The 25,319-nt window shown below is 46.8% G+C and overlaps 1 protein-coding gene and 1 pseudogene across 2 annotated transcripts in view; both read left to right on the top strand.

The window, feature by feature from the left end:
* Positions 1 to 25,319, top strand: part of RGS9 (regulator of G protein signaling 9) — a 91,149-nt gene that overhangs the window by 42,235 nt on the left and 23,595 nt on the right. For both annotated transcript variants that reach the window (XM_010342495.3, XM_003931800.4), the window contains exons 10-14: positions 11,691 to 11,720; positions 12,558 to 12,619; positions 15,599 to 15,712; positions 17,739 to 17,854; positions 22,836 to 22,923. In XM_010342495.3, coding sequence (XP_010340797.1) covers positions 11,691 to 11,720; positions 12,558 to 12,619; positions 15,599 to 15,712; positions 17,739 to 17,854; positions 22,836 to 22,923 — 410 coding nt within the window. The remainder of the gene's footprint in view (positions 1 to 11,690; positions 11,721 to 12,557; positions 12,620 to 15,598; positions 15,713 to 17,738; positions 17,855 to 22,835; positions 22,924 to 25,319) is intronic.
* LOC141581889 (large ribosomal subunit protein mL50 pseudogene) lies at positions 1,679 to 25,319 on the top strand (annotated as a pseudogene).

Here is a 25,319-nt window from a genome sequence, read left to right as displayed (position 1 = left end):
AAATAGGCCACCTTTCATGATGGACGGCCAATTTCCTGTGAGTATTCATTTATGAACAGAAATGCAGTTCATAAGCTGTTGAGCCCATGGCCCTATTGACATTTTGGCCCAGATAATTATTTTTTTCCTATTTATTAATTTAATTAATTTACTTATTATTTGAGACAGGGTCTCACTTTGTTGCCCAGGCTGCAGTGCAGTGACATGCTCACAGCTCACTGCAGACTTGACTTCCTGGGCTCAGGTGATCCTCCTGCCTCGGCCTCTTAAATAGGACCACAGGTGCATACCACCATGCTTGGCTAATTTTAAAACTTATTTGTAGAGACAGGGGCTTTCAATGTTGCCTAGGCTGGTCTTGAACTCCTGGGCTGAAGCAATCCTCCTGCCTTGGCCTCCCAAAGCACTGAGATTACAGGTGTAAGCCACTGCATCTGGCTCAAATAGATAATTCTTTGGAGACGTTGTCCTGTGCATTTCAGCAGCATCCCTGGCCCCTACCAGTGAGATGTCAGTACCTCCACTCCTCTCCCTGTCCACCTAACCCCCCAGTCCTGACAATCAAAAATGTCTCCAGATATTGCCCAGTATACCCTGGGGAAGGAGTCAACATTGCTCTGAATGAGAACCGCTGATTCCAATGAACCAGCCTAAACCCATTTAAACAGGTCTTAGATGATTTCATTGCTTTCTGCCAAACATTGTCTTTGGGTGGCAAGGATCGTCACCTCTTTAGCCTAGGGTGCATCTATAGGGCTCTGCAGTGCCTTAAGGAATCAGTTGGGCCTGGAGAGGTGTGTAGGGGAAGGAGGAAAGCAGAAGTGGGAGAGGAAAGAAAAAGGAATCGGAAATGTTAGCAAGGCAGCTCTGGGACAGTGTCTGGCTTTTGCTCCCTGAGAGCATCACCAGGGGAATCATCAGGTCTCTTGTCCACAAGCCAAAGAGACCCCTCCTTTGATACGCCCAGGGCCAGTCAGCCTTCACTCAGCTGTTCCCAGGGCAGCCTTTCACGTGTTCCCCTTGTCAGATAACAGATCACTGCTGAGGCCTTGTAGGCTTGGTTGTCATAGAAACAGAATCCTTGAGTAAAAGACTGAACCTGGGTGAAAGGTTTGTTTTTTTTTTTTATGGCTAACTGGCTGCTCTGGAAACCTCTTTCCTGGAGAGGAGGGAGGGTGTGAAGGCAGAAAGCACATCACTCCTTCTGACACGGGGGGTGGAAACCAAGGGCCACCCATTGGTGACCCAAGCCAGTAGGATACTGCTCAGCTGTGTGTGTGTGTGTGTGTGTGTGTGTGTGTGCGTGTGTGTGTTGGGGCCGGGTGGTTAGGCAGGACCTTAACTTCACCGATTTGAGAGAGAAGCTAAGGAGCGGAACTGCTCCATCCTGGGGGTGACTTCCAAGGAGGGTGACCAGATGACTGTCTTTACTGGGAAGGCCTCTTTGTGCCCCTTGGTCCTCAAAGCCCATTTCCTGCGGATGTGGATGCTGGCAACTCTCTCAGCCCAGAGCCTGGTGGGCAGGCTGTGTGTGTGACAGAGGGTGCCTTTGCCGTGGTGGGGTGTGATGCGGGCTGTGTCTCCGATGTTGTTTACCATCATCTTCTCTATCTCTCTCTCTCCCCAGCTATCTTTCTCCTGTCTGTGCACTCTGGCTGCTGTGGAATAAAGTATTAAGAAGAATAAATAACTGCAACTCTCATGCATGCAGGACTGCTTCCAGCCCTCCCCTCAGCCAGCCCTCCGCTCAGCCAGCCCCCCCTCAGCCAGCCCCCCCTCAGCCAGCCCCCTCTCAGCCAGCCCCCCCTCAGCCAGCCCCACCTCAGCCAGCCCCCGCATGCTGTGGTCTGTCAGTCTGTGGGTCCTCTATGTTCCCAGGTTAATCTGCCCTGAGAGGAGAGGGTTGCCAAGAACACGAAGCATCTCCATGAGGACCTAGGAGTGCAGAGGTTTTAGATTTTTGTCTCACTTCAGAGAACTCATGGTGCCTGAGCTGGTTTGAAAAGAGAGGTCATTTTGAGAACAAATCAATCCTTCTTTTTTTTTTTTTTTTTTTGAGATGGAGTCTTGCTGTGTCACCCAGGCTGGAGTGCGGTGGTGGTGCAATCTCGGCTCACTGCAACCTCCGCCTTCTGGATTCAAGCGATTCTTTTGCCTTAGCCTCCAGAATAGCTGGGATTACAGGCGTGTTCTACCGTGCCCAGATAATTTTTATGTAATTTTAGTAGAGACGGGGTTTCGCTATGTTGGCCAGGCTGGTCTGGAACTCCTGACCTCAGGTGGTCCGCCCACCTTGGCCTCCTGAAGTGCTGGGATTACAGGCATGGGCCACTGCACCCAGCTGTAGCTTTTATTTTAGGTTTGGGGTGTACATTTCAGGTAAATCGCATGTGATGGGGGTTGATGTAGATTATTTTATCACTCAGGCAATAAGCATGGTACTCATAGGTAGTTTTTCCATCCTCTCCCTCCTTCCACCCTCCACCCTCAAGTAGGCCTAGGTGTTTTTTGTTCCCTTCTTTGTGTCCTTGTATACTCAATGTTTAGCTCCCACTTATAAGTGGGACCATGTGGTATTTGGTTTTCTGTTTCTGCATTAGTTTGCTTAGGATAATGGTCTCCAGCTCCATCCATGTTGCTACAAAGAACATGATCTCATTTTTTATGGCTGCATAGTATTCCATGGTGTATATATGTATCACATTTTCTTTATCCAGTCTACCATTGATGGGCATTTAGGTTGATTCCATGTCTTTGCTATTGTGAATAGCGCTGTGGTGAACATTTGCATGCATGTGCCTTTATGATGGAGTGATTTGTATCCCTTTGGGTGTATACCTAGTCATGGGACTGCTGGGTCGAACGGTAATTCTGTTTTAAGTTCTTTGAGAAATCACCACACTGCTTTCTACAATGGCTGAACTAATTTACATTCCCGCCAGTAGCATATAAGCTTCCCTTTTCTCCTCGCCAGCATCTGTTATTTTTTGACTTTTTAATAATAGCCATTCTGACTGGTGTGGGATGGTATCTCATTGTGGTTTTGATTTGCATTTCAAAAATGACTAACTTCTTGAGGAGATGTATCTGTTTTCCCCAAATAGAGGCAAGTAACCGTCAAGCATAAGGAGGAAGGTCATTAGGTTGGCAGGTGTCTAGGGCCCTGGGTAGCCCACTCCCACCGGCTGATGGCAGCTGGGAGGGACTGGCCAGGGGCCGGGACCACACTCTAGAAGTGAGTCTTCTTTCAGCTCCAATACCTTGAGGCATACAAAACCCCCAACCCCCCTACCCCAGGAGGTGATAGGGGCAGGGACTGCTTATGACAGGGTCACTGCTATCATTTAAGGATGAGGGCAGTGCCATGTACTGGAGAAACCCTCGACATTGGCCTGAGCCCCAGCTCTGCCACTTCCGGTCCATATAATCTTAGGTGAGCTCTGGAGCCACAGTCTCAGTTTCCTCGTCTGTAACAGGGGAAGCACGCTAGTTCCTTCCTCAGAGGATGAAGCGGGATCACCTATGTCTAGAATGCCAATCAACACTTAGACACTCCACACACAGCTGGTATTATTCTAAGTGTTGTCATGCTGTGAGAGAGAGTTTATGGGACTTAGAGACCTCGTACCCCATTTTGGGGTTCCGTACCTAGCCGATTTCCTCTTCTGCCTTTTCACGTTCTCATATTTCTGCCTTGTTGGAGGTGAAAGGAAGGGATACATGCCAATTTCAACCTCTCTGCCTAGTTCGATGAGCAGCTGCTCAGAACCTCAGTCTACACTGGCAAGTAAACAGATCTTTGGGTGAAAGGCAGACATACGGCCCCCCAGTATAAAATACTGTGCTTTGCAGAGGTGCTCAGCCTGGGGGCCTCAGTGAGCAACCCCCGCTTCCCACACCATATGCTCCCACCAACAGGGGACAAACTGCTTACTTCTTGTGGCTTCTGTGTAACCATGGCTGGCTGATGGTAGGGACAGCTCAAAGGCTGATGTTTGCTGACAGCTCCCCAAGTGCCAGGCACTGAACTGAGTGCACCACTCCTTGTGACGGCTCAGCAAAGACTCGCTACTGTCTTATGAGGTAGATGGTTACCTTCCATCCCTGTTTCACAGTTGAGGAAGCAGGCTGAGGGAGAGCATGGCTCCCTCAAGGACACACAGCTGAGAAGTGGTGAAGCCAGGATCTGACCCTCAGATGATGGGCGCCAGAGCCCACTCCACATCCTGCCTGATGTTTTCTAATGTCCTTATTGTGGCTTTTAGAAGTTTTGCTGGATATCATGAAACCCATTTACAGAGGTAATGTCAGTTTCTTTTTTCACGTGAAAAGAAAGCAAACAGAGAGATGGAGCTGTTCGCCCAAGGTGACCCAGCCAGGATTCAGTTACGTGTTTCTAGTTCTGTAGCTCGTGCTCCTTCCTGATACCACCGCTGCTCCCCTCTCCACCCCGCAAGGCCTACACCTGCACCCTGGGCTGGCTTCATGAGCAGGGGCTTGTACAGCCGCCAAGGCCCCATCCTCAGAAGGACTCTTGTTTGCTTTAATGTTCTGTTACCATCTCAGAATTCTTTATACTTTTTTATTTTCTGACCAGTAAACCTGCATTTTCATTTTGCATCGAGCCTTGTACATTGTAAGCAATTCTTTTTCTATCTGATGAGGTCACACCTGGCTGGACAGCTATTTACTTCACATAATCACAACCTCAAATCCAAGACTCCTTGGATAGCTGCACCCCCTTAAATTATTTTTTAAAAATCTATCTATCTGTCTATCTATCTATCTATCTGTCTATCTATCTATCTATCTGTCTATCTATCTATCTGTCTGTCTATCTATTTTGAGACAGAGTCTTGCTCTGTCACCCAGGCTGGAGTGCAGTGGCACAATCTTGGATCACTGCAACCCCCGCCTCCTGGGTTCAAATGATTCTTGTGCCTCAGCTTTCTGAGTAGCTGGGATTACAGGCATGCACCACCGTGCCTGGCTAATTTTTATATTTTTAGTAGAGACAGGGTTTTGTCATATTGGCCAGGCTGGTCTCAAACTCCTGGCCTCAGGTGGTCTGCCTGCCTCGGCCTCTCAAAGTGTTGGGATTACAGGTGTGAGTCACCATGCTTGGTCTTTATTTATTTATTTTGAGACCAGGTTATAAAACTGCCTACTTTTTGTATTTTTAGTAGAGATGGGGTTTCACCATGTTTCGCAGGCTGGTCTTGAACTCCAGGGCTCAAGCTATCCACCCGCCTTAACCTCCCAGGGTGTTGGGATTACAGGCATGAACCACTGCGCCTGGCCCCATCTCTTTCCTTGCCTGCTCTGCATTAACCACCTGTGTTTTTGGATCTCCCGGTTTCTGACTTTAGACCCCCTCTCTGCTCTCAGTGCCAGAGCTGCCCGAGTCCTCACAGTTCTCCACATCTTGCCGCCTGTGGCTCCGCGGCTCGCTCCGCCTGCCACCTGTGATTCTCTGCAGATACCTGCCTGGCTGCCCCATCCCAGAGTCCTTGCTTATCCCTCCCCTGCCCTCCTGCTGGTGGTGGCCTGCCTCCTCCTGCCCTGTGACAATCGTCTGCAGCCTCCACCCGGAGTTCACCTCTTAGCGGGTCCAGAGCTGTGTAAACAGCAGGTCTAGAAGTGTCCCTATTTGGGCAACTGTGCAAGGGAAAAATAAGAAATTGTTAGAATGCTAAGAATGCAGAGCATCCAGAGATTCTTGAGGCGGAAACTTCCTCCTGTAGCAAAGTGTGTAACTGAGTAGAGGCATAACGAAGTGGCTGTGGCTTCGCTCCAGGAGGGCCGGCAGCTGAGGAGGGAGGGAAGTTGTGTGTGAATGCCAGACTAGAAAAAAACAAAAACAAAAACAAAAACAAAAAAACCCTCATTTCTTATTTTATCATGAGGTGGTTTTCTTTGACTTGCTTAGAATTGTGTGTACTTTTTATTTTGTAACAACTTCACTTTAACATAATATTTCTTATTGCCTCCTGCTAAGATACAATTATATCGAGAGTAGGTTTGCAAGACTTAGCAAATAAAAATACAGGATTCCCAGTTACGTTTGAATTTCAGATAGGCAATAAATATCTTGTTTTGCATAAGTAGGCCCCAAATATTGCCTGTGAATCCTGCGTTTTATCTTACGAGGAGGGCTAACATTGTGCCGGGCACGTGCTCAGCGGGGGTGCAGTAGCCCTAAGGAACGGGCACTGTGTGCGGGTCTCTGCTCTCTGCCAGGTGCCTTGTGTCTGTTACCTCATTTAATCCCTCTTTTGCTCTATTCACCTTCTACAAATGAGAAATTAGAGGTTCTGAGATGCTGAGCAACTCATCCAAGGCCATAGCCAGGAAGTGGCAGGACTAGGATTTTAGCCTTTGTCTGACCCTCAAAGCCCATGTACTTCTATTTTTTCTTCCTTCCTTCTTCTTTCTTTTTCTCTCCCTCCCTCCCTCCCTTGCTTCTCTCCTTCCTTCCTTCCCTCCTTTCCTCCTTCCACTTTTCTCTGTCTTTCCCTCCCTCCCTGCCTCCCTCCTCTCTCTCTCTTTCTTTCTTTCCTTCTTTCTTCCTCTCTCTCTCTCTTTCTTTTTTGAGACGGGGTCTCGCTCTGTCACCCAGGCTGCAGTGCAGTGATGCCATCTTAGCTCACTGCAGCCTCGAACTCCTAGACTCAGGCAATACTTCAGCCACAGCCTCCAGGAGTTTCTGGAACCACAGGCAACTCCATACTCCATACCACCATCCATACTCTTTCCTGAATCTCTTCTCCACCACTCCCTCCAAATCAAATTGTCTCTTCACCTTTTAGAAAAGTTCAGGACTATTTTCCCTCACTGTCCCCTCCCTTCACACCCCCCCAGAGGAGCAGAGATCCCTGTATGTCAGTCTAGAGGAAGCAGATCCCATGAACAGCTCTTTTTTCCAGTTCGTAATTTATTGTACAAATTGAATTATCACATGACTAGTCGACATGAGCTTCTCCAGGCATGAGAACATAATGGATGAGGCACAGACAGTTTAGAATCCATTATGCTGCTTTCACAGCTGGAGGGTTTTTAGATCTTGACTTGAAGTGAAAGATCATCGAAGCAATGTCTCCACATGTGGTCAGTACACAACTCATTCTACTTGTGAGCGTCTAAGAATTGAAATGTATTTTAATGCCTGGAATTGGGCATCCATTTCTGGACCTGCCATGATTTCAGTCTAGCCAAAGCCACACATTCTGCAGCCACAGTCCTTCAATGTACACAACCTGGACAGCTATTTTTAAAGGTAGAAATACAAGCTAAAATTCATGTGGACAATCCAAGGTAGAGGGTGGGAAAGTCTCACCTTCAGCCAAATCCTATTAGGGCAGGCTGCAGTCCAATTCCCAGAAGGTAACTGCTAATTCCGGAAATCAAAAAACAAAATAGCTAACCACAGCACAGAGGCAGAGCCCTAGGGAGGTAATAAAATCAAATGAAGTGAACAGGAGTATACAAAATGGTAAACCCCTGAAGGCTGAGATAACGGCCCTAGGAGCAAGTATATTAGGCCAAAGGAAGAGCCCCTAGAGGTGGAATGGAAATGAGCTTGCCGCAAAGTCGCCTGCAGATACAGCTCTCTGCGGCCCCAGAGAACACCAGGCAGCCAGGGCGAATCTGCCTGCGTCCACTCAGGAGCCCTGTGCCCCCAGGTGCTGGCTGCAGAACAGTGGTCGACTGGCAGAAAGCTTGATGCTGGGGTCTGGACACCTTGGAGGTGCTTATGACACAGGCTGCTGAGGATGCGCCTGGCACGATTCCACTCTTCACCATCATGAGTGCTAAGGACAGAATGTTTCCGGTACTTGCGTTTCGTCTTGTGTTAGGTCTCTAGCTCACTTTTTGTTGACAATTAATTATTTAATTAATATACTAATTTTCATATGGAGTCTTGCTCTATTGCCCAGGCTGGAGTGCAGTAGCATGACATCAGCTCCTTGCAGCCTCCGTCTCCCTGGTTCAAGCAATTCTCCTGCGTCAGCACCCCTCCCCACTGGCCCCCGCCAAGCAGCTGGGATTACAGGTGTGCATCACCACGCCCAGCTTATTTTTGTATTTTTAGTAGAGATGGGGTCTCACCATGTTGGCCAGGCTGACCTGAGTAGATCTGCCTACCTCAGCTTCCCAAAGTGCTGGGGTTACAGGAATGAGCCACCCACCATGCCTAGCCTTGTTTACATTTTAAATTAAGTGACTGGGTGGAGGCATTCCATCCTGCTGCACTCTCAGCCTCAGGGCAAGGAAGGAGTGGGAAGAGAGGGGACTAGGAGGAGAAAGTGAACAGGATCGGAGATTCTGTGTTTCTCAACCCAACATCTTCTCTCGGCTTTGCAAAGGGAAGAGCTGGATTTGAATCCTGGCCCAACCAACTTCTGACCAGGAGTTGTTGAGGTTACCCACAACCTCACAGAAACTTGGTTTCCTCAGCTAAAAATTAATGAAATAAAATCTCCTTACCTTAAGCTTTGCAAAGCCTCAAAGAAGTGTAAATTGCTTCTCAGCAGTTACTAGGCAGTTATTATGTAAAAGTACAGCTCCCACTTTGAGCAGAGGGCATAGACCAGTAGATGCTATTCTGAATAACCCACTCCAGCAACGCTCCAACAGAAGGAAGTCATTATACAGTATTAGATTTGAATGTAAGTCCTCTCTCGCCCTAGGGTCCTTTTCTACCAGAAGTGGGCATCTTCTAAAACAGTGCCGTACGTTGGAGGAGAATGGGAACAAATAAGTGTAGTCGCCAGTGCATTTGGATCATTCGAGGAGCGTTTTCAATTTTTTAGTAGAAAAAATGCTATTAAGCTGAGAAAATGTCCCCATTCGTCTAGGGCTCCAAGCATACTGAAGTCAATCATTTGTTACATATTTACTGAGCATCTACTCTGCGTCAGACATTGTGCTAGGGAAGATAGACATGGCCCCTTCCCTCAATGATACCTTGATGTTGATTTATACTTTAAACAAAGAGTTACACAAATAAGTATGAAATCCAAATGGTGATCAGTGCTATGAAGGAGGAAGTCAGGATGTGTGAGAGCCTGAAATAGAGAAAACGACATGAGCTTTACCTTTCTGAGATAAGTCTCCCTACTCCTCCATGCAGGAAAAGGATTTCTTGTGAAAAGCAATGGTAGAAAAGCAATCCAAGGAAGCAAAATGAAAGCCAGCCTGGGTTAGAAAGGAGAGGCAGGTATATGATGTTCTGGATTGGACTCTCCTTCATTCCTCGTCCGTTGGCTCAGGGGCCAGTATTTATTTTGCTGACTGACTGGCTCAAAGGAAGTAGTGTCCTCCTCAGACTTATGACTCTTTCCCAAGTGAAGACTTGGGTGGCTTAAGCATCATGGATATTGGCAGGCAGGAATGAAGAGGCTCCACTTGAAGTGTGAGAGTCAGCACCAAGGCCCTTGGATCTCATGGAAGATAGCGGCACAGTCTGTGTCTGGCATTATCAGAAGAGTCTTCACGTGCACAGTCTCAGGGGTACCACGTAGAGAACTTGGGTCTCGATCCGGAAAAGAGAAAGAGCCAGTGGTTGCTGAGACGGTAGAAGAGGTGAAAAAGGAACCAATCTCAGCGTGTCCAACCTTACAAAGCCGAGCATACACACCACCTGAAGTTCTGCAGAGTCATTTGAAATCTTATGTTGAAGTTTTTGGTTCATCTCCTAGTACTTGGCAAGACATCTCCCTGGAAGATGGTCATCTTAAGTTCTATCTCTTGGTACATTTAGCTGATGGTTGGGTCAGGTAGTCCCTAACTCCAGACTCTACCAGATGCACAAGGTTAGAGACGTTCTTGATTTCTGTAATATCCCTATTCAAGATAAATCTAAGTTTCATGAACTCAGTGCCAGTAATCTGCCCCCTTGTTTGAAAATCACTTGGAGTTACTAAGCAATTTGGAAGAGAAACACATTGCAATCATTTTTTTTTCCCCTGAGTAAGGGGGCTGCTTATTAGACCTTTTCATAGATTACCATGTGAAATACTACCAGAACTGTTCTTTAAACCCATTTTTTCTATAGAGGAATGGACCATCTCTTTTTTCTCTCTCTCTCTCATATTATAAATGGACAAATAACAGGATTTTCTATTTTCACATTTGCTGAAACTATTTTTAAATGAAATTAGGTCATTAATAATTTACGAAAAATTCTGAGAGGACACTGCTATTAACTTGGGTTTAAGAGAGTAGGACACCGCGTTTACACCCTTCATAGGCATAAAGTAGTAGTTGCAAGAAAATATATGTTCATCCTGTTGGGACTCATATCTAAGTTAGAGTTATTATTATGCATTGCACATATACAAATAAACTTGTGTTAGATAGATACCTAAAAAAGAAACATAAAATTATGTTGTGTATTACTGACCGTTCTAGATTAATTTCTTTTGGAATTAAAGTAGGTCTGTTAAAATGAAAAACAACAACAAACAAACAAAACAAGAATCAGCACCAAGCAGCCCCTGGACACAACCAGACCTAGGAAAACTGAGACTGGGTTCGCCACCTTGCCCAACCTCCAAGTGACATGGAGCAGAAAAGTAGCGCCGAGGAAGCACAGCCCACTGCAATCGCAGATCTATCTCCATTTGGCTAAAGACAGCTCTGAATTGTTTCCAGGAGCTTCTAAGACCGTGAACATGGAGCCCCTCTTGGAGCTGTCCTTTCTTCCTCTGCCTTACTCAGAAAGTTGAGAGGGGACACCTTGAAGCTGATCCCCAGTATGACTCTGCTGCGGCAGCTTCAGCGAGGGGATGGGACCTGATTCCACAGGGCGGCTCAACTCAGAGACTCAGTTTGCAGTGCATGCTGGCCCCAAGCCTTTCCACTGTGGCTTTATTTTTGGTAACAATGGTTTGCTTTTCAACTTATACTATTGGTCAAATTGTTGTGGCTACTTGAGGAATGCATCTTACCATTGCTTCAGAGCTTTCCCCTGTAACAAAAGAAACCAACAGCCAAGCTCCATGCTAGTTTTTATATCTCCTCTCTTTCTTTTTCTTTTTTGAAACAAAGCTTTGCTCTGTCACCCACGCTAGAGTGCAGTGACATGATCATGGCTCGCTGCAGTCTTGACTTCCCGGATCAGGCAACCCTCTCACCTCAGCCTCCCAAGTAGCTGGGACTACAGATGCACGCTACCATGCCTAGATAATTTGTACTTTCAGTAAAGACTGGGTTTTGTCATGTTGCTCAGGCTAGTCTCGAACTCCTGGGCTCAAGTGATCTTCCCTCCTTTGCCTCCCAAAGTGCTGGGATTACAGGTGTGAGCCACTGCACATGACCTTCCCCATTTTCCCTTAATTCGTGTCTCAGACAGGAATCTTTATTTCTCACTCTTCAGATCATTCTGTAGGCACCATGCTAAATTGGCACCAATCCCAAATTTAGACTTTAATTCATCTTGGCCTTTAGGAGAGCAAAGTTACAGTGGTAAGTTATGCTCCTTGGCTTACCAAATCTCTTAGTTGGTATTTATTCGCCAGTGGTTACACAGAACACAGTGGGGGCAGTAGAAATGGCGAAATTCTACCCTTTAAGAAAGAAAAAATGGGCAGTTTTCTCATGGGGAGAATTGTGGTTTTTCAAATGGGTGTTTGAACTGTAATGATTTCATGACATCTGTTTAATGGTTTTGTTTCTTTGTTTTACAGAAACAAACAGTCGTTGCTGTCAAAAAAGAGGTAATTAGTCTTCCACTTCCAGTGAAGAATGGTTTTAAATCTTCTAACAAACGGATCATATGTACTTTGTTTTAGGGTCTGTACTTGGTAATGAAATGAAAACCATGTGCAATGTTCAAACAGTTACTTCCAAATTCACAGACAGCACAGATTGACAAGGCATCTTTTGTAAGCTCTGGCTGGGGCTGACGCTGACACTCAGGGCATGAAAAACCCCTCGAAGGCACAGAGATGAGGGGTGGCCAGAGAGGACTGTGAACACTAAGGCTTCAGGCTGCAGAGATTCTACGTTCCCCAGCCTGGCTCCTGCGCCTATCATTACAGGGCCAGAGTCTACCCAAGGTGGCCAACTGCCTATTTTGGCAAATCTTCTATCTGGGACCCAACACAGAGTCCTGGGAAGCAGTGGCCATTGAGGTGGGATGTGTGGTTAGCTTTCTGAACGTGGAGGAAGGTGGCTGAGGAGGGTATAACTTGATTTGGCCAATGCTGCAGAATCATGACATTCAAGGATGTCACCTGTGGTGGGGACCACTCTCTGCTTCTGTCAGCCAGAGGCATGTGAGGGAAAAGCCAAGTGTCTATCCCCATGTCTCAGTTTAATGCTCCTTAGAACTTTTGTATTTTTTCTGCTAATGCTTTTTCCCAGACCAATACATAATAGATGAAGAAGGCCACTGATTTGAAGACTGGGGTCATGTATCTACTGTGGGGCTGGCTTTGGACACAGAACAGGGTGCAGCTCTGGGTGAAACGGCTTCTGGGTTTGAAGGCCATATGTAGTGATGATGAACGGTGGAGGGGCTTAACACCTTCTGATAACTGTGTCTCTTCCAGATCATGTATTACCAACAGGCCTTGATGAGGTCCACGGTGAAGTCTTCCGTGTCCCTGGGAGGGTATGTCCCTGACTTCTTGGTCTTGCTAAAGTCAGAGTAATAGGTCGACAAGAGGAGAACGTCTGCTTTCAGGCAAACTTGACAATTCTGGGCTGACAGACTGAGGATTCTGCAGAACAGTGAGGGACAACACCAGTCTCTTGGGGGCTTAGTTCCTCGTTCTTCTCTCAGAACAAGCCTCCGGGTCTCATCTTGGGTTAGGCAGAATCAAGGGTAGGTGAGGCTCTAGCAAAGACCGTCGTGTTTCTTGGAATCCACTAATGTGTGGATAGGGACGCAGCAAAGAGTTGGAAGTCTGTGGACTGAAGGTCCTGCCTGGGCTCCTGCCATTACCCGTTCCAATTCATCAGGGGTGTGCAGGCCATGTCTGCTGGTTCCATGTACTTCCAATGTCCATTGTTAATCTTTGATTTAAAATCCCATTAGGCTAAATTGGACATTTATGTCTGATTCATTGAACCTTCCGGCTACCTTGACCCGACCCTCCATGGGACGTCATCTGGGAGACAGAAAGGAGCTTAGTGCCTCCCCCGTGCAAGCAGTTTTTCCTTTAAAATGTGGAGTTTATTTTAGGACCACATTACTAACTCTGGGATTTTCCTGCATGCATGAAAATAAACGGCTTATTCCTGGGAGGCATGACGTGACTCATTATGTATTCTGACTGTGTAAGACTCAAGTCATAGTACTGATTGGGGCTGAAAATGCTGTGTTTTGTTATTTTAGTGCCTTCCTTCAATACGGGTAAGGGTTGGGCTCTCATAAAAATGTTTTACATCTTCCTAAGTCCCCAGTTTACAAAAATGTCACCTGCCTGAGAAAACGTGTCCTGACCCCATCCACATTACAGTGACTCTGCTGCTGCTGAGCCCTGATTCCAGCTGAGGAGGGCACCTGGGTATCCAGGGCACTCGCTTTGGGTTATAATCATCATCATTGTTCTGTGATAAGCTCAAAACCATTTACTTCCATGTTCTACAAACCCAGTTTTATGAAACCAAACAGAAAGAAAATTGAAGGAGACCCAAGGATACTTCTTAGACCCACTTCCCAATTTTTATTTGCCTTAGGATCTTATTACCATAATTTTGACATCATTAGTGTTTTGACCTGTGAACCAGTTTTGTTTGTTTGGTTTTGGTTTCAGTTTTGGTTTTTTCTCCTCCAGTGTCCACCGGTAAAGATCTGGGCCAGGAGTGGTGGCTCATGTCTGTAATCCCAGCACTTTGGGAGGCCCAGGTGGATGGATCACCTGAGGTCAGGAGTTTGAGACCAGCCTGGCCAAAATGGTGAAACCCATCTGTGCTAAAAATACAAAAATTAGCCGGGCGTGGTGGTGTGTGCCTGTAGTCCCAGCTACTCTGGAGGCTGAGGCACAAGAATTGCTTGAACCTGGGAGGAGGAGGCTGCAGTGAGCTGAGCTCGTGCCACTGCACTTCAGCCTGGGGGACAGAGCAAGATTCCATCTCAAAAAAAAAAAAAAAAAAAAAAGGTCTGATAGTCAACTAGAAAGTCTTGGGAGAGAAGACAGCAGGGGGCTTGAGTTCTGCATCTAATTGCAAACCCAGTGCTTGTCTCTAGGATACCACTGGTTTATCTCTAAGGGATGGATCCGATTCTGCCCAAATCTCATGACTGAGGGCCGACTGCAGGGCAGGCGCATTTCACATTCACTGTGGACACAACTCCCCACCTACGGGGAGGAGGCATGGCAGGTTTTCACTACCCAGACAGCCGGAAATGCATTGACTCAGACAGTCTGACTCAACTCAAAGGAATTAGCTATTTTTTAGAAACGTTTTTAAAATTGGTACATGATTGTACATATTTAGGGGGTACATAGTGATGTTTCAATATATACGATGTATAGTGATCAGATCAGGGTAATTAGCACATCCATCACCTCAAATATTTATCATTTGTTTGTGTTGGGAGCATTCAGTATCTTCTTTTCTGGCTATCTGAAAATATGTAAAGTAGAACAGAGGTCACTACAGACTGGGAAGGGTGGGTGAGGGGAGATAGGGAGGGATTTGTTAAAGGATAAAAAATTAGGCCGGGAGTGGTGGCTCACGCCTGTAATCCCAGCACTTTGGGAGGCTGAGGTGGATCGCTTGAGCCCAGGAGTGTGAGACCAGCCTGGGTTACTTGGCAAAATCCCGTCTCTACCAAAAATACAAAAAATTTAGCCAGGCATGGTGGTACACATCTGTGGTCCCAGCTACTCAGGAGGCTGAGGTGGGAGGATCACTTGAGCCTAGGAGGTGGAGGCTACAGTGAGCCAAGATTGTGCCACTGCCCTCCAGCTTGGCTGTCTCAAAAAAGAAGGAAAGAAAGAAATAGGTACAGAGGAATGACAAAGGGACTGGATGGAAGACAATGTTTCATTTCACAAGTAGAATCGGGACTGATTTTTGTAAAATACCTGCCAATCCCAAGGATTATTGGATTTGAGCAAGTTTCCTTCTTTCTTTCTTTCTTTCTTTCCTTCTTTCTTTCTCTCTCTCTCTTTCTTTCTTTCTTTCTCTCTCCTTTCTTCCTTCCTTTTCTTTCTTTCATGGAGTCTCACTCTATCTCCAGGCTGGAGTGCAGTGGTGTGATCTCAGCTCAGTGCAACCTCCACCTCCCTGGTTCAAGTGATTCTCCTGCCTCAGCCTCCAGAGTAGCTGGGACTACAGCCACAAGCCAGCATGCCCAGCTAATTTTGTATTTTTAGTAGAGACAGGGTTTCACCACGTTGGCCATGATGGTCTTGATCTCCTGATTTTGTGATCCTCCCACCTCGACCTCCCGAAGTGCTGGTATTACAGGTGTGAGGCACTGTGCCTGGCAGCTCCAAGCAAGTTTCTAAGATGACAGTAATAAGTATGTCACCAAATTGATACAGGAAAAGAGGACAGGCTGGTCAGTTGACCTGTGTATTGATTTCATCTCTTGGGTGTCAAGCTTCTAGGAAATCGTTTTCTGTTTGCTTTTCAGGATTGTGAAATACAGCGAGCAGTTCTCATCCAATGATGCCATCATGTCAGGCTGCCTTCCTAGCAACCCCTGGATCACCGATGACACCCAGTTCTGGGACTTAAATGCTAAACTGTATGTATTTTATATAGTGGTATTTTTTAAAAAACAGTTTTTGAGTTACAATTCACATGCTATAAAATTCACCATTCAGGGCATACAGTTCAATGGTTTTTATTATAGTCATAGAGCTACAATCAATTATAAAACATGTTCATTACACAAAAAAGAAACCCTGGACTCCTCCAGCCTTAGGCAACTATGAATCTGCTTTCTCTCTTTACGGGTTTGTCTATCTGGACATTTCCTATCAATGGCATTAATTGGAATCAGAGGAGTGACAGACGGACTGGATGGAAGGAATGTTTCATTTCACAAGTAGAATAGGAACTGATTTTCTCAAATACCTTCTGCCTCAGCCTCCCAAATAGCTGAAAGTATAGGTACTCACCACCATGCCCGGCTAATTTTTGTATTTTTGGTAGAGACGGGGTTTCACCATGTTGGCCAGAATGGTCTCAATCTCTTGACCTTGTAATCTTCTCACCTCAGCCTCCCAAAGTGCCGGGATCACAGGCGTGAGCCACCGCGCCCAGCCACCTTGTGTCATTCGTATGCCTTTGCATCCTCACAGCTTAACTCCCATGAAAGTGAGAAATCTTGTTCTTAATGGTTTAGATTTTAGAGCAGTATTACAATTACTGGGGAAGCTTAACAAAAACACCAATGTTCAGGCCTCATTCTCCCAAACCTCTTATTTAATTGGCCTGGGTTGCTCTCTCACCCCTATGGGTGTTTTTTTAAAAGCTCTGCTGACTTTCACAAGCAGCCAGGATTCTTAGGCTGGTTTAAAGCATTGATTCCCAGTGTGGTCCCTGGACCAGCGGCATCCGCAGTACCAGGGAACCTGTCAGACATGCATGTTCTTGGGCCCCACCTACTCCGACTGAATCAGAAACTCTGGGATTGGGACCCAGCAATCTGTTTCAAGGCATCTTTCAGGTGATTCTGATGGAAGTTTGCAAACCACTCATCACAGCTCAGCTTCCTACTAATTATGGGCAAGGATTTAACCTCTGATCCTCAGTTTTCTTGACAATAAAATAGGATAGTAATATTCAACGCCTAGTGTTCTTTTAAGGGTTCAATGGTATGTGTGTAACACACAGTACCTCACATAGGACAATGGTCTATGAATGGCAGCTGTGACTGTCACTGGTTTTATTGTTTTTATGCTTGTTCTTACGGAAAGTGTAAAACTTGCTTGGCATGCTTGGATCCCGTAGACATGAACTGTGCCTGGTTATGGTCCTAGCTGCTACATCCGTGGGAAACATGGTGTGATGGACTTGAAACCTTAGTTTCAAAGGGACTGTGTTAGGTTTAGGCGAATTCCATAAGGGATAGGAAAGGACCGAGTCTTTTTCTTACTCTCCGGAATGTCAGATCTCTGCCAGCTGGGCTCAAATGCCCTACCTGGGATCAGGGAAATCTTTCTAAACAAGGAAGCAAAGCGGGATTTGCATCGTAGAGGAAGATGCGAATTGCAGGGATGGCAAATGGGTCTACTCCAAAGCACGTGGCCTGAGGCAGGTACAGAAGGAGCCACCAGCTTCCACCAGAAGCCAGGGCGTGCCATGGTAGACGGACAGCTGTTGTGGGTGATAGACACCCAGCAGGTGGCAATGATTGCAGCACCCATCACCAATGCTGCTCCAGAATTCTCTCCCGGTCCAGGTGGAAGCTTGACCCTCTGCTGGCCAGGCTCCAGGCTGTTATCAGGCTTTGGAAGAGGCATTTGGATTCATTTGTCCTTAAGGCAAAGAGAGCAGGACCTGAGCGTGGGCTCCCCACGGTGGGCATCCTCCTCACCTCGGGATGGTCATGCCTTTGATGTGAGCACCAGGGGACTTGTCTGCAGTGGCATCTTCCTAGCAAGTAATTACTTGGCTGGTGTGTTACGCAGGGGTTTGGAGGAGGAGGAAGAGGAGGAGGAGTGGATTGAGCCCTAGGCCGTGAGACTAAAGCCCCTCACCCCAGCCCAGGCCAGCGCCGGGCACAACCCCTACCTGTCTGGTGCATTTACAAATCATCCTTGCAGGGTGGAAATCCCAACCAAGATGCGCGTGGAGCGATGGGCCTTCAACTTCAGTGAACTGATCCGAGACCCCAAAGGTCGACAGAGCTTCCAGTACTTCCTCAAGAAAGAATTCAGTGGTGGGTCTTGGTTTAAAAAAAATGAAAATAACTTACTTTTAGAAACAGCCCTTTAATGTCTCGCCAAGGGTTTGGGGAATTTCTCAGCAGATGTTTTCAGAGCTTTGCTTATGCCCTTAAACATGCGCTTCCTTTCACAGCTTTCAGAATGGAATCTGAGCCCAAGACCTGTTTTCTTCCATAGACTCAAAGAGGCCCCACCATCTGGGGGAAAATTGCACCTGCTCACAGAATCTACTTTAGGATTCCTCACATTTCTGAGGGCTCCATCCATCCTGGATGCCCCACTGTCCCCCAAGGAGCCCCAGATTCTTCCAGCTTCTAAGTAGAATAAACCTGGAGGGAGGGCAGAGAGACAGGCAGGCTTTCCCTTTCCTGCTTTTTTGTCCCCCAGCCTGATTTTCTCTTTTCCTTTTTTTTTTTTTTTTTTTTTTGACACAGGGTCTTGCTGTGCCACCCAGGCTGGAGCATGGTGGGGTGATCTTAGTTCACTGCAACCTCTGCCTCCTGGGTTAAAGCGATTCTCCTGCCTCAGCCTCCCAAGTAGCTGGGATTACAGGCACCTGCCACCACACCTGGCTAATTGTTTTGTATTTTTAGTAGAGATGGGGTTTCACCATGTTGGCCAGGCTAGTCTCAAACTCCTGACCTCAGGTGATCTGCCCGCCTCAGCCTCCCAAAGTGCTAGGATTACAGGCATGAGCCACTGCACCTGGCTTCCTGATTTTCTGTAGCTCAGTGGCTCTACACATTCAGCCTGGAGATATTTTAAAACATGTTTTCCTGGATCATGTCTCAAGTTGCCTTTAAATTGATGGGGGTTGGAATCCCTGAAGGTTTGGAAGCTCCCAGATGATTCCAATGTGTGGTGATTGACAGCCAACACCTTAGCTCCTGGTCTGACTTCTTCAGGGTCTTAGGAGGGTGTGGATTTTAGTGGAATGGGCAGGGTCACATTTTATGTCCCATCTCTGGATGTCACCTCATGGGGGGCATTTGTGGCTCCTTTTTTACTGAGACAGAATCTCACTCCGTTGCCCAGGCTGAAGTGCAGTGGCGCAATCTCAGCTCACTGCAACCTTCACCTCCAAGGTTCAAGTGATTCTCCTCCCTCTGCCTCCCAGCCAAGTAGCTGGAACTACAGGTGTCCGCCACCACACTCGGCTAATTTTTATAATTTTAGTAGAGACAGGGTTTCATCATGTTGGCCAGGCTGGTCTCAAACTCCTGACCTCAAGTGATCCGCCTGCCTCGGCCTCTCAAAGTGCTGGGATTGCACCACACCTGGTCTGAGGCTTTTTAAATATACTGCACTTCGCAGAGAAGCATCCAGGAAAACCACAAGGCCAGATCAGAACCAGGCTGTGCATTCGCCACCTTCATTGAAATACTTTATGGGATTCTTCAGCTTCCTTGCTCAGTCCCTAGCATTAGCACTTGAGCACTTAGTGGCACTGCTCCAGAAACGAATCCTTCTGGACATGCCTTTAGCCTGGCTGGCTGCCGGATGCAGAACATTCCATGATAATATGGATTGTTGATAATCCATCTACCTAATCAAGTCTAATTGCTACTATAGAATAAAACGCAGAAAAGGTGGAAGGGCTGGAGAATAAGTGGTTATAGTGCCATCTAGTGGCGAGATGACAACATACACCAACATACACCCTGAGTTTATTATCTCGCCCATGCATTCCTTACTGAGAATCCAGTGAAAAGATTTCCCTGCATTATTTAAACCGTATTATTTAAACCGTATTAGTGATCTCTTCATGAGATTCCCAAGGTTTTAAGTATAAACAGGGCAGGTAAATCATCAGTTTTCTCTTTTTAAAAAAATTGTAAAATTGAGATATTATCTGCTTATCATGAAATTTTGCTTTTTTAAAAGTGTACAATTCAGGGGTTTTTAGTGAATTCATTAAATTGTGCAACGATCATCACTAATTCCAGAACATTTTTGCCACACTAAAAAGAAACTCTTTACTTGTCAGAAGTCATAGGCAATTCTTCCCGCTCCTGCACCCCAGCCCTTGGCAACCACAAATCTACTTTCTACCCCTATGGATTTACCTCTTCAAGACATTTAATATAAATGAAATCATGCAATATGTGGCATTTTGTCTTCTTTCACTTAGCATAATGTTTTCAAAGCTTGTCCATGTTTCAGCATATAACAGTACTTCATTCCTTTTTAATGACTCTATAATATTTCCTTCATTTCTTTTTAGTGATCCCATAATATTTCCTTGTTTGTATGTACCATATTTTGCTTATCTATTCATAAGTTAATGGATATTTGGGCTGCTTTGACTTTTTAGTTATTATGAATAATGCTGCTGTGAACTTTTGTGTACATGTTTTTGTGTGCCTATTTAATATTTTTGGTGGGAAAATATATGTAACATAAATTTTACTATATTAACCATTTTTTTTGAGATGGAGTCTTGCTCTGTTGCCCAGGCTGGAGTGCAGTGGTGCAATCTTGGCTCACTGCAACCTCTGCCTCCCGAGTTCAAAGCAATTCTCCTGCCTCAGCCTCCCAAGTAGCTGGGACTACAGATGCTCACAACCATGTCCAGCTAATTTTTGTATTTTCAGTGGAGGCGGGGTTTCACCATGTTGGCCAGGCTGGTCTGGAACTCCTGACCTTAGGTAATCTGACCTTAGGTGACCACCGTACTGAGCCCATTTTGACCATTTTTAAGTGCACATATACAATTTGGTGACAGTAAGCACATTCACATTATTGCTCAACCATCACCGCCATTCCTCTCCAGAGCTTTTTTCATCTTCCCGAACTGAAACTCTGTAGCCATTAAACACTGACTCTCCCTCCGAACCCACCCACCCCCCGCCTCCATCCCAGCACCTGGCAACCACCCTTCTTCTGATTTCTGCTTCTATGAATTTGACTGCTTTACGGACCTCATATGAGTGGAATCATGCAGTATTTGTCCTTTTGTGACTGGTTATGTCACGTAGCCTGATGTCCTCAAGGTATGTCCACGTTACAGCATGTGTTGAAATCTCCTTCCTCTTTAAGGTGAAATGAGGTTCCCTGGCCGTCCGCACCGTGTTCTGTTCGTCCATTCCTCCATCGAAGGACATTTGAGTGCTTTCCACTTTTTGCCTATCATGAATAATTGCTTATTTAATTTTGCTAAGCAATTAACTGTCTTTTGCAATGGGCAAGATGGTTTACATGGCACTTGTTGTCAGGTCAATCACATTTTCATTAAGAGCATCACTGGTCTGTAATCTCAGTCCAAAGGACGCCCTAAAGTTCATGTTGAGGAGGAAGACCCTCTATAGAGCTACAGGACAAATGCCAACTAGTTCAGAATTGTACAGCCTTTTCAAATATGAAACACCCAGTTGACCTTCAACCCACACCGGTTTGAACTGCACAGGACCACTTTTAGGTGTTTTTTTTTTTTCAGTAAATATATAAAAAACTTGGGGGGATTTGCAACAACTTGAAAAAACTTACAGATGAACTGCATAGCCTAGAAATAGAAAAAAGTTATGAGAGCGTATTGTGAATCCATAAAATATAGTTACATATCCATTTATGTGTCCGTTGACTGTTTATGTTGTTAGTAAGGTCTCTAGTAAACCGTAGGGTATTTGTAGTTAACTTTTTGGATTTTCCACTGCATGGGGGTCTGTGCCCTAACCCCTTACTTATTCAAGGGTCAACTGCAGTAAGAAAGGAGAGGAGAGGATTTTTTTTTTTTTTTTTTTTTGAGATGAAGTCTCGCTCTGTCACCAGGCTGGAGGGCAATGGTGTGATATCGGTTCATTGCAACCTCTGCCTCCTGGGTTCAAGCAATTTTCCTGCCTCAGCCTCCCGAGTAGCTGGGACTACAAGTGCGCACCACCATGCCCAGCTAATTTTGTATTTTCAGTCGAGACGGAGTTTCACCATGTTGGCCAGGATGGTCTTGATCGCTTGACTTTGTGATCCACCCGCCTCGGCCTCCCAAAGTGTTGGGATTACAGGCGTGAGCCACCGCGCCCAGCCGAGAGGAGTGGAGTTTGTTGTTCATCTCCCCACACTGTGACTGACACTCCATGATTTACACACACACACACACACACACACACACACACACTTGCTCTTCCTTTGGTGTAACTGTCTTTACTTTCCCAGGCAAAAATTGCCACCTGGGACTACCGTAAGAACATATGCATGGTGCCTCTGGGCGCTGTAGGTCAACCAACTTTGAATTGGAGGGAGATGAAGGATTTGGGGGAACCTGGCTTTTCTTTCTGGCCTAATTCCCTCTGGCTCAGGTGATGCTCCATTCAGCCCTGCTCCCAGCCAGACCTTCCCTGAGGGTCAGTCCACCAGCACTGCCGCTTGAACAGCTTCTCTGTAAGGACCATTGGCCTGGAATATGCCTGGTGAGGGACTGCGTACGATGGGTTCCCTAAGCACAGCAAACAAAGGAGGCAGAACTCCCGCACAGGCATTCAGCAGGAGCAAAGGAGGGAGGTCTTTGTGAAGAAAACCCTGCTGTAGCAGCACGTGTGTATAAGGCTATTCATGTGCGAGCTTGTTCAAGCAATATTTGCTACAGCCAAATTCTAGAGTAAAAAAGAGTATGACAGCCTCCAGGGGGTGATATGGGCTCTGGTCTGTGTATTGTGGGAGGAAAGCAAGCTGCCACAGTGCGAATGCATTGCTGCAAACATGGTGGGTGGTAATCTTGCTTATTTCTAAGACCACATATTGAGCAATTACTAAGTGCCCAATGTTCTTTCAGGCCCTGGAAGTGAAGCTGTGGCTTCTTTCCCCAAGGAGCGTTTTTGTCTAGCATCACGATGTGCAATGGCTTGTTTTGTGGCAGGAAAGGTGCTCACGGAGCTGGGAAATGGACTCCGTCCCGGCTAACTCATTGCTTTTATTTCCTCTCTTCTTCTCCCAACTTATTTCCCTCTCGGCTGTCATCCATGTGGACTTCTCATCATACAGGAGAGAACCTGGGATTCTGGGAAGCCTGTGAGGATCTGAAGTATGGAGATCAGTCCAAGGTCAAGGAGAAAGCAGAGGAGATTTACAAGTGAGGATCAGCCAGGGTGCTGGAAAGCCTTCCCCCGGGCCTCTGAGAACCACCCTGTTGCTCTTGAGGTGGAGATAGGATAAGAGGCCCACAGCCTGGTGGCCAGCTGGGCCCTGGTCAGATTGGTTCACTGTGCTTGCCATGCCGTAAATGCCTCCCCGCTGCTTTGGGAGGTCTGGGGTTTCCCTGAAGAAAGCCTGGTGAGACGTGCAGTGCGAGTCTCCTGTTCCTATGGAAATGCATCTAGGGGTTCAGAAAGCAAGCTGGGCCAGGCATGGTAGCTCACGCCTGTAATCCCAGCACTTTGGGAGGCCAGGGCAGGCAGATCACGAGGTCAAGAGATTAAGACCATGCCGGCCAACATAGTGAAACCCTGTCTCTACTAAAAATACAAAAAGTAGCTGGGCATGGTGGCGCGCGCCTATAATCCCAGCTACTCAGGAGACCGAGGAAGGAGACTCTTGAACCTGGAAGGCGGAGGTTGTAGTGAGTTGAGGTTGCGCCACTGCACTCCAGCTTGGTGACAGAGTAAGATTCTGTCTTAAAAAAAAAAAAAAAAAAAAAAAAAAAAAAAAAAAAAAAGCTGTCCTGAATTACAGTACAAAGTGCTCTGTCTTTGACTAAGCCTTCTTAGGTGTCCTGAGGTGTGTGTGTGTGTGTGTGTGTGTGTGTGTGAGAGAGAGAGAGAGAGAGAGAGAGAGAGAGAGAGAGAGAGAGAAGGGGTAAGATGGGAAAGCTTATTCCTCAAGCTTCCTTGGAGATGTGAGGACCACAGGGGAAGGGAGCTCCCCCCATGTGTCTGGGACAGTGAACCCAGCTTGGGGTACAAACACGGGTGAGCACATCTCATTCCTGACATCACAGCTCTAGCCCTCACTTGCTCCGAGTAGCAATAAGTCCATTCCTCTCCAGGCCCATTTCTCCTCCAAATTGTACAAGAGCCAAGGGTTCCAGGTTAAAAGGGTCAGTCCTGCTTTCAATGGCCAGGTGGAGAGAGAGGGGAAGGTATGATCAGGACACCAAGGTTCCTGAAAGCCACACTCCCCCTCCCTAACACTTCTCCTCCTGTTGACCACCAGGCTGCTCCTGTCATGCTGTGATCCCATCTCCATGGGTCCTTTCATCCACATTGGCTGCAGTGGGCATGAGTCCTGGTCACTGAGGGCCCAGCATTTTTAGTTCATACTCGCATGCTTAGCCATGTTCCCCAAAGCCCAAGCACCACGCTGGGCTGGAACCAGCCCTTTGCAGCCACCAGACTGCGGTGCTGAATTTTGGGCAGCTGGTCAGACAGCCCCTCCCTCTGAGGACTTAGTCTGTGGACCCTGGATGTCCTTCCTGCAAATGAACTCAGGTTGCATCTCCCTGGTGCCCCGGTTTCCAGAGAGGTACCAGCAGCATTGAAGAGAAAAGCTTGAGGTCTCGCTTCTTCTTATGCTTAGAGGTTCATGCATTCTCCTGCAAACTTGCCCAGCTCCTCCCACAGGGAGGAGAGAAATGGGGGTGCAGGTGGGGTGCAGTGGAGAGGGCTGTCGGTCCAGGAAAGTTCCATGACATCCTTCCCAGATCAGTGGATGCCTGACTGCCTTCCATACAGTGATACACACACAACTCCTGATTCCAAAAATCTGCTTCAGGAAGCCTGCTGCCTCTGCCATTAGCTCCGTCTCCTTCTTCCCCAGGTTCCCCGGTTACGTAGATCTCAGTTTGAATTCCAAAATTTTAATGTACATCTTAGAAAGGTGGGAAAATATTCATGTGAGTATTTCTAATCCAGCAACAGCTCCGAATTGGAAATACTGAGAGAGCTCTGCCTGTCCACATCCCAGGTAGAGCCGCAGGGCTCAGGAAGTGTGGCCAAGTTGGGTCTAAGTGGGGGCCTTGGCTTGTCTGTCCAGGGGGTCAGACCTCTGGGTTCTGGGACCATGGGCTGCCTCTCAACACAGCATGTGAGATTCATTACAAAGACCATCTAGGTTGGGGGAGGGACAGCAGAGATGCCCAGAACACCTGTTTGAAGGTGTCTTAGCCTGGTTCCAGATTGGCCCTGGAATCCTGGGGCAGAAGGGGGCAGAAGATGTGAAGTTACAGGCTGCACTCCTCACCCTTGTGGCGAGGGCCTAACCCAACCCGGGCTTACCCCAGCCCCTTCTTGCTCTCTCTCCTGGAGGGTGGAAACACCAAAGTTAAATATTCACATTCCCAATACTGGATGTTTCGTGCTTCGAGGAAAAGTAGCTTGACAACCTCCTCAAAAGTTCACGCTCTTTAGTGTCTCCTTAAAAAATATGCCACCCTCACCCTGGGTAACCTGAGTCACGTCAGTCCTTCCCTCCCAGGCAGCTGTGAGCTTTTCATTAACCGACTTAATTTAGTCACTTTTGCTAACATCTCCC

This window comes from Saimiri boliviensis, chromosome 17 (genome assembly GCF_048565385.1).
Source record: "Saimiri boliviensis isolate mSaiBol1 chromosome 17, mSaiBol1.pri, whole genome shotgun sequence".
Taxonomy (NCBI): domain Eukaryota; kingdom Metazoa; phylum Chordata; class Mammalia; order Primates; family Cebidae; genus Saimiri; species Saimiri boliviensis.
Note: the sequence above shows the minus strand (reverse complement) of the source record. Positions and strands in the feature narration are given on the sequence as shown.